This window comes from Haliaeetus leucocephalus, unplaced genomic scaffold (assembly GCF_000737465.1).
Source record: "Haliaeetus leucocephalus isolate CR32 unplaced genomic scaffold, Haliaeetus_leucocephalus-4.0 Scaffold164, whole genome shotgun sequence".
Classification (NCBI taxonomy): Eukaryota; Metazoa; Chordata; class Aves; order Accipitriformes; family Accipitridae; genus Haliaeetus; species Haliaeetus leucocephalus.
In genome coordinates this window covers 830,343-838,781 of record NW_010972600.1, presented here as the reverse complement: position 1 = coordinate 838,781, position 8,439 = coordinate 830,343, and the positions used below count along the sequence as shown (strand labels likewise).

The 8,439-nt window shown below is 64.5% G+C and overlaps 2 protein-coding genes across 2 annotated transcripts in view; one reads left to right on the top strand and one right to left on the bottom strand.

The window, feature by feature from the left end:
* Positions 1-5,438: 5,438 nt before the first annotated feature.
* ATP5D (ATP synthase, H+ transporting, mitochondrial F1 complex, delta subunit) lies at positions 5,439-7,794 on the bottom strand (the record flags this gene model as incomplete). Its single annotated transcript, XM_010563275.1, has 4 exons — positions 5,439-5,556; positions 6,473-6,600; positions 7,051-7,139; positions 7,620-7,794. Coding segments are annotated over 3 exons (387 nt in total), but the record flags the coding sequence as incomplete, so codon positions are not given.
* Positions 7,795-7,990: 196 nt separating this feature from the next.
* The window catches only part of LOC104829164 (chromosome unknown open reading frame, human C19orf26), an 8,189-nt gene continuing 7,740 nt past the window's right edge, over positions 7,991-8,439 (top strand). The window contains exon 1 of the mRNA XM_010563274.1: positions 7,991-8,290. Within this exon, the coding sequence (XP_010561576.1) occupies positions 7,991-8,290 (300 nt within the window). The remainder of the gene's footprint in view (positions 8,291-8,439) is intronic.

Genomic DNA, 8,439 nt, shown 5'->3' with positions numbered 1-8,439 from the left:
CCCCAGCCCGGCGCCAGCCCCGCCAGGAAGAGCCCCACCACCGGGGCCAGCTGCAGCCGCTTCCTCCGGGCCAGCTCGGCCAGGAACTGGGGAGCCCGTGGGGGCTCCGAGCCCCCGGCTGCAACTCCGAGCCCCCGGCTGCAGTGAGGCGAGGGGAACCAAGTGGCGGATGAAGCCCCGGGGCTCGCAGGGGCTCACGCCAGGACGCCTGGGTGCTGGATGTTGGGCTCCAGCCGGGAACTCCTTGGGAACCTCCCAGCTTTACCAAGGGCGAAGTCCCGGAACATCAAAGGCAGGCGGGGGCAGCGGGAACCAGGGCAAGAGCCTTTGGTCCCCGCCAGCGCCCAGCTCCATCGCCCCACGGTGCTCCCACCGCCCCGCACCGGGGTCCCGTGCTGGCACACCTGGGTCCGGGGCTGTGCCCCCCTGCCCTTTCCCACGGCATGGCACCCAGCCCATCGCTGTGGCAACCGCCACCAGCTCCGGGTGTATTTTCTGCACCGGGGCCGCCGTGGGAACCTGGACGGGAGCCACCTCATTCCGCTCGGGCTCTCTGGGCCGCCTTTGTAGCCGGCAGCGAGCCCAGCTGGCAGCCGCTTCCTCCCCAGACTCCCCCTGCCCCACAAGGGTCGTGGCCCCGGCTGGGGGGGGAGCGGTGGGAGAGGATTTTTCTCGGACCCCCAGCACGGGGCCGTGCGCTCCCCTCCGCGCTCCCCGCGGCTTTGGGCCGGCTCCAGCGAAACCAAGTGTGAGCGGCCGCAGAGGCTGCCCCGAGCGAGGGCTGCGCCCGCAGCCCCCGGGGCCGCCGAGCCCCTGCCAAAGCACCTGGGACCCCAGGGCAACGCGCCGCCCCCACTGCCCCTCGCCTGACCCCCAGCAACTTCCCGGGGAGGGGGGGGACTGCAGCACAGTGCAGCGGCAGGGTCTGGGATGCCCATGTCCCATCCCCGCTCTCCCCAGCTGAAAAGGGGCTTTCCCCAACTGTGCCTCAGTTTCCCCAAGAGAGAACCCGCCCCGGGCCAAGGGTTTGCCGCGCTCGCCAGCACGGCGCTCCGAGGCTGTTGGCCCGGGAGCTGCATGACAAGCACCGTCGTGCTGGCTACAACACCCGCCCTCCGCAACACCCGTCGGCACTGGCTCCTGCGCCTGGATTTTGGGGGGTGAGGCCGGGGAGGCTGGTGGGGTGACGTCTCCCCACGGCTCCACTGCCATCTGCCGGCAAATCACCCCAGAAACGGGCTGGGACCGAGAAGCCACGGCCGGGCCAGATCCTGCCTGCCGCCGTGCCCCGAGCCCAGGTTCCCTGCTCCTGCCTGCCCTGCCCACAGGGATTTTCCCTGAGCTCTGCCACGCTCCCACCACGGGGGCCACATGTGTGGGAGGTCAGCGGAAGAGAGGCATTTTCCAGTGCTGGAAACCAAGAGGAAAAAGGTTGCAGGATGGAACGATTAACGCAGCGCGGGTTAATCATTACAGCAGCTCTCCCCCCCTCCAGAGAAGGAAGTTGCGAGGATACGGCCTTCGAGCCACCCAAGGGCAACGTGGCCCAAGGACACGGCCGGGCTCATGCTGGCAGCGTACGGAGCCTCTGCTGACCTTCCCACGCCGGGACCAGGGCCGCAGGCAGCAGCCCATGGCCACGGGGGCCGGGGAGGGGTCCTGGCCGGAGCCACGTCCGCACCCGGGTGCCGCGAAACCTTGGCAGGGACAGGCAGGGTGCTGCCCGGCACCGAGGGTCCCCAAACTCCCGGGGGGGCTGTGAGCGGGGGCTGCCTTCCACCTCCCGCAGCACCCCGAGCAGCGGGTGCCCTCGGCAGGGACAAGGGGTGGGGGGGCAGCCCCTGCAGCCCCCGCTGCGATGCCGCGACATGGGCACCGAGGACGCGGGGCAATAGCAGGGCGGCTGCGAGAGGCCGGGCAGGATCCCGAGCACTGCGGGTTTGGGCAGGGAAAGGGGCGGCTCTGCCGGATGAGTCAGTCCAGCTGGGAGCCGGGGGAATCCTGGGGCTGCGGTGGGGTTTGGGGTTTTGTTTTTTTTCCTGCAGAGAGAGGAGAGTTCGAACCTTTCCCCTGCATTCGGGATCTGGGTGGGACAGTGGAAATGCCATGTGGCCAAGCACGGCGATGGGACGCCAGCACCGGGAGATTTGGCCCGGCAGAGCCCGGCCCCTCTCGGAAATCATCCCCCAAGAGAAGAAATGCCGCCGGCGACGCCGGCAGAAACGGTGATGCTTCACTTTCCGAGCACTCCCGGCCCGGCTCCCCACCCTCCATCTGGCAGCAGAAGATGCAAGTCATGGGCGAAAGCCCTCGGTGGAAAGGAAGGAGGAGGGCGACGCGCCGGCCCCCCGCCCCGCTCACGCCATTTTCCAGGCAGCCCTTCCCTCCTGCGCATTAACGTTTCCCTCTCACGCCCACCCCACCCCGCGGCAGCCGAAACCCGGAGACAAACAGATCCCAGGCTCCCCGTAATAACTCCACCGTGCTGTGCCGATTCTCCCGGCCGCCACGACCCCATGTCCCCCTGCCCGGAGCGGGGACACAAGTGCAGAGACGAGGCGCTGCCCCAGCACCCACCGCCCCAAAAAGCGTCGGGGAAAGACCTTTTGCCCCAGCCACAGATGGAGGCCGCGGCACCCGAGGGCACGTGCCAGGGCTCTGGGGACAGCCGAGTGCCGCGCTGGTGCCGCCGCCAGCCAGGCCAGTTTTGGGAGGAGAGGAGGGAGGATTCACCCGCTGAATCACATCAGTGGTACAGGCATGATCCACGCTGGGGCTTGACACCCACCTCCCCGCCTGCCCCCCCCCCGTCTCGGTCCGTCTCCACAGCACCCACACCAGATCGCGGCGGCACGCCGAGCCGGGAGCGGTGAAGGGTTTTGCCTCCGGTTCAGCCGCAGCCGCGCGTCTCCTGCGCCAAGCAGGGAGTCAGAGACCATTTTCGTGGCATCCAGCGGGACGTGACTGATCGCGGCTCCCGGCGTGGGCAGAGGGAGCCGAGAGCTCAGCGTGGCGAGCCGGGGGAGGAGGATAACGCTGCTCTCGGCAGAACCAGATAATTAGCAGTGATGGGAAAGGACAGAGGCAGGTGAGGGGCTCAGAGCCGAGGCCGCAGCGGGGGAACCCTGCGGGAACCCGGCTGGGCTGCAAGGGGGAGCGGGGAGAGCCTGGGACCACCCCCACCCACCGCCCTGCACCCCCAAACTGCAGGGCAGGGCGAGCGGGGCTGCAGTGCCATCAGCCAGGGTGCAGGCAGTCCCTGCCCAGCACCGCTCCGGTCCTGCCTGGCAATGTCGGGGGGCTGGCAGAGCAGAGTTTAGGAAAAAAGCCCTTTCCCCACACCTACGAGGGCAGGAGAGCCCCTGCCCGGGGGGAGAGCTGCCTCCTGCTGCACAGTGGGGAGCACAGCCGTCCCCAGGGGTCCCTCGGCCACTGCAGATGTGGGGCGAACCGGAGGTGTTCTTGCTGCTCCCCCCAAATGCAGACTACAAGTCCCAGCAGGCGTCACGACACGGAGAGCCCGGCCAAGGGCACCCTGCGAGGGGGCAGGGCCGGATCCCGGCTGGCCCCCCGTCCCCCCCCGGAGCTGGCGGGAGGCAGTGGGAAGAGCTGGTGAGAGGACGCTGACGGAGACACTTTTTTCCCATCCTAAAAATAGCAGCTGGCCATTTCCCCAGCTTCCCGGCCTCGCCAACGCTCTTCCATTAGAAGAAAAAAAAAAAAAAAAAAAAAAAATTGCAGCCACCTTCCGTCGGAAAAAGAGCGGCTGCGTGTGTCGAGAGGCACACGCACGCCGCAAATAGAAACTGGGGACAGAGGAGAGCAAGAGGGAGCGGAAGAAGGAGCAAAGCCGTCCGTCCCCAGTTATTCCCAAGACGTTTTAATTAGCACTCGCTCTGACTTTGAGGCTTTGCTTATGCACAGCGCAACATATGACCTTTAAAAAAAAAAAAGGGAAGAGAGGGGAAGGGAAGAAAAAGGCACTGGAGCAGCTCAGAAACTGGGAAGTCGGCTGAGCTTCAAATAGGCTCAGCGTCAGGCACTCAGAGGCTTTTAATAAGCTACAGAGTGAGAAATTTAACACCACAGGCACTATTTTTGATCACTTGTGAAGGGGGGGGAGAGAAAGACAGAGCAAGCGAGAGGAGGGGGAGGAGGTGGTGGTGAGAAGAGGAGGCAGCCAAGATTACATCCTGGGTGGCAGCGCCGAAAATAGCCGTGCCCCGCTCCGACTGCGGAGCCGCGGGGAGCCGAGCTCGCAGCCCGCGGGGAGGACAGGCAGGAGGCCGAACCTGCTGCCCGCTGACCTTTGCTAGAGCAGCTGCCCACACAGGCAAGCCAACTCGCGTTCCCAGGCAGGCGCTGGAAGACTGCAGGGAAAAGGGGATTAGAGCGAGGCAGAGGGACCGCAGCCCCACGCGTCCAGGGGCCAGCGGCTGCCTCGGTCTCCCCCGGCTGGCGAGCTGGTGCCGGGGGGTGGTTGCACAGCAGAGGGAACCTGAAATCCCTCTGGGGAGGCGTGGGGAGGACGGCACCGAACGAGGAGCCTGGCAGCAGATGGTGCCGTTGGCAAGACACACATCCTCGAGCGTCTGGCACAGGCAGAACCGGCCCCTCACTCGAACCCACTCCTTCCCAACGGTGCTGCCGTTGCTCGAGGCGCGTGGGGACCGGCGAGCTCGCTGCAGACATGCGAGTGCCTCCCGCTTCCTCCGGGCTGCGAGGAGCCTGGGGCAACCTCCTCGGACGGGGCTGCTCGCTAGCAAGCCCCCAGGCAAGCAGCAACTTCAGCAGAGCACCATCATCAGCCATCCCCACCACACACGGATTCAGGAAAGACTCCCACCACGTACGGCATCTGCTTCCCTCTCCGCACCAAGCCCGTCTCCAAGGAGCAGGGGGAGATTTCCCCTGCTCTGCATGCCACATGCGCAGTGGAAAACGCAGCAGCAGGGGAACAGGTCAAAGCCTGGGAAGCTGCTGTCCAGCTGCAAGAAGTACCATGAAGAAACAGCCCAGCCGATGGGAATTCCTGTGGCGAGGGAGCTGGGAGTCTGAGCAAAAGCCAGTGTTGGATGGGGCAGGGGAGTCGGGACAGGAAGCCTCTGGTACAGACGTGCGCTACCCTGTGGATGCCGCCTCCTGTGCTGCTGTTAATCCTGCTGTCCAGGTGGATTATTGGAGGTGGAGGTGGCTGACAGCACAGGGAGGGGGTTATAAAATCTGCCTGATAAGCTTCCCGTAGGTGAATCTCCCACGGGAATCCCCAGCCGAACCCCAGGGCAGTGCTGGAAGGACACCTTCCCCGAGCAACTGCACCCCAGCAGACCCCGGCGTGGGGGCAGGAGCCTGCCCCCGGGCACCCAGCCACTGGCACACCACAAGCTGCAATTTGCTGCCTCCGAAGAAGGTGACATGCTACAAGACAGGGTTACATTTCTTTTTAATTGATCAGAGCGTTTTCTCCGCCTCCGTTTGTCCCGCACCATCTGTACAATCGGGGAAGCCAGGACAAGTAGGACAGTCTGGGGTTTCTCTACATCGACAGTGGAATTCCTGCAACACACAGAAGTGGAGTCGGTTTTAACGCAGGGTGGGGTCGGCAGAGCGGTGGATTCTGATCCGAGGGCTTGGCGCTGGCTCAGACTGTTAAACCGCAGCAAGTAAACAAGAGCCACTGGCTCTCTCAGGCCTGACCTCATGGGCCAAAGAGCACAAGGACCAGAGATCAGGGAGACAGCGAGGGAGCCGCTGCCCTGCTGTACCTGCTCCAGGCAGGCCATTGGAGAGGCTTTTCATGACTCACCTGCCAGGCACAGCACACATGCTGCCGCAGAGTAAGTCTCCCAACTGCCAGCACGTGGGAAGAAGAGGGATGAGGCACAGGCTTAGCAGGGTAGAGGGAAAAGGGGCCACGAGGTAAGCAGCCCAGCCTTGCCTCCCCTGAGGCAGAAGCTGTTTGTTTTTAGTGGCAGGGAGTGTACAAGGAGCAGAGGCCACACATCACTCTCCCTCCGGGGCCCCAAGCGTCCAGACCGCTCCTGAGCTGCCCGCTGGTGTGGCCTGTCCCAGCGGGGACCTGGAGGCAGCAGCGAGGCCCCACCAGTGGCTCTGGTCTCCCAGCATGTCCCGGTGTCGGGCTGAACCCCACGTCACCATGGCACGGCTCAGCACCATGGCACGGCACGGCACGGAACGGCACAGCACCGGGCCCTGCTGCCATCTAGCGGTTCCTGCTTGGCTCTAGGCAGGGGCCACCCACGACCCCCCCCCCAGAGCTGACACCCGACCATGGAAAAGGACAGCTCTCGTGTCACCGCTCCCTGAAACCCAGGCACAAACCCTCGTCCACCCCTGCGCTCCCCAGCAGGCCTGGCTGCTGCAAGAGGAAGCTCCCTATGGGCAGCACTGAGCAGGGACATGTCTCCAGAGTAGGTCTGGAAATCTCAGCCGGGATATAGGTGACACTCACCTTAACTACTCCAGGGCTTTTACAAGTGCTTCATTAGCTTCTACTTTAATCTGAGCTTCTGCTTTAGCTGCTTCATCAGATGCTGCAGCCATCTCTGAAACAGCCTTCTCCAGGTTTGATTTTGCAGCCTGAACACGAGAGCACAAGAAATGTGTCATCGAGACACCACTGCAGGATGGGTGACTTGTCCTGCAGCCCGCTCCCTTCACTGCAGTCGTCAGCCCCACAACACAGGGCTGGCAGCAGACACCTTATCAACAGGCCCTGCCGCGGAAAAGCTGTTCCCAAGACTAAGAGGGGTGGGGAGGGGCAAGACCAGCATCTGTCCAAGGGGAGGGAAGTGGCCTGAAGAAGGATTAACGACTGTGCGGCTTCTACTCCCCACAGCCTGTAGAGAGTTCACTGAGAAGGAGCTCCAAGCCTTTGATCCCGATCAGTGGGCGATGGGGAAGCTCAGGGTGAAGGCACAGCCCTTGGTCGGAGCATGCTTTCCGCAGCCACAGGAAGCTCCCGAGACAACCATCCCACATGAGAGAAGCAGGGAGCAAATTCCCCTCCATGAGGGGCCCGGTACTCACAGCCAGATCCAGCATGTCCATTGTCACCGCCTCCTCTGCCAGCACCTGCACGGTGGAGTCCGCGTGGACCGTGACAGAGCCACTGCTCACTGCAAAGGTACAACAGCAGGGGCCGAATCAGGCAGCGCAGGCAGGGCTGCCAGACGGGCCTCGTTTGGGGGTCCACACACAAGACGGCATGGGCAAGCTCATCCCCAGAACCTCCACGATCCCTTTGCCAAAACAAAACCTTGATGCCCTCCCATAACACTTCCCAAGTCCCACAGGGACTCATTTCCTATCAAAAGGGAAGCTACAGCAGGGGATGCGCCCAGAGAGTCTGAGCAGAACCAAGAAAACGTGACCCCAGACCACAGCCTCACACTGAGCCCCATCTTCCAGGGCAGATCCCCGGCCTGCAGGGCAGCCTCCAGCAGCCCCTGGGTGGCTGGGAAAGCAGAAATCTCTGGAAGTGTATCAGGGCACACCTTGGTTGGCAGAGTCTCCCTTGTGAAAGCCCTGAGAATGCTCCCCCTCACCCCCCCTGCCGCAGGCTTTCCTTCCTCCCCAGCTCCGCCTGCTTTACTTACCAAAATACTTGGTGGCCGTGCCATCCTCAGCATAGACCGTCACGACTCCTGGTTTGAGGACCTGCAGGGTAGGGACGTGAGAGGCCAGGATACCGAAGGAGCCGGTCAGCGTGGGCACGTCCACCTGCTTCACGTTGGCACCGTTGTAAAAGACCTGTCCGGGGAGGGCAGAGTGGATGGGAACAGTCCGTCACCAGGAACGGAGGGGAAGGAGAGAGCTGGCTCCCCCCGACTCTGGAGAGGCGAGGGATGCGGTGGGCACCCTGCTCCCAGCAGCCGGCAGGTTTAAAGCACAGCAAGATGCGACCAGGACAGCCTGGACCTTCGCAGGGTGGGAGCAGGGCCGGGCTCTGGAGGAAGGGTCCTGGCAAATGGAGTGGGAAAGCGCCCAGAGCCTCCCGAGGGGCACGGGTGGTGGCGGGAAGGCGGCACGCCGACACACCAAGCCGGGAGCAGGCAAGAAGCGACGGGCGCAGCCGGGAGAAGCCGGAGGAGAACGTGGGGAAGACTTCGACGCCGTCACCGATGCCGTGCCGGCATCCCGCTCGGCTCTGCCCAGGCAGCGCCAAACCTCCCGGCACCGCAGCCCCGTCCCCAGCGCCTTTGCCCCGGGGACAGCGGCGAGCCCCGGCCGTCGTGTCCCCCCCACCAGCATTCGTGACGGGGGGGGGGTAGTGGGCAGGGTCCGTGCCCCTCGTGGGCTCCAGCAGAAGGGCCGGGGGCTGGAAGAACGTGAAGGTCACCCCGCGGGCCCCGGCAGAGCTGCGGCGGGTCCCGGGCGCCCGCAGGGACGGGAGGGATGGCGGAGCGGCGGGGGTAG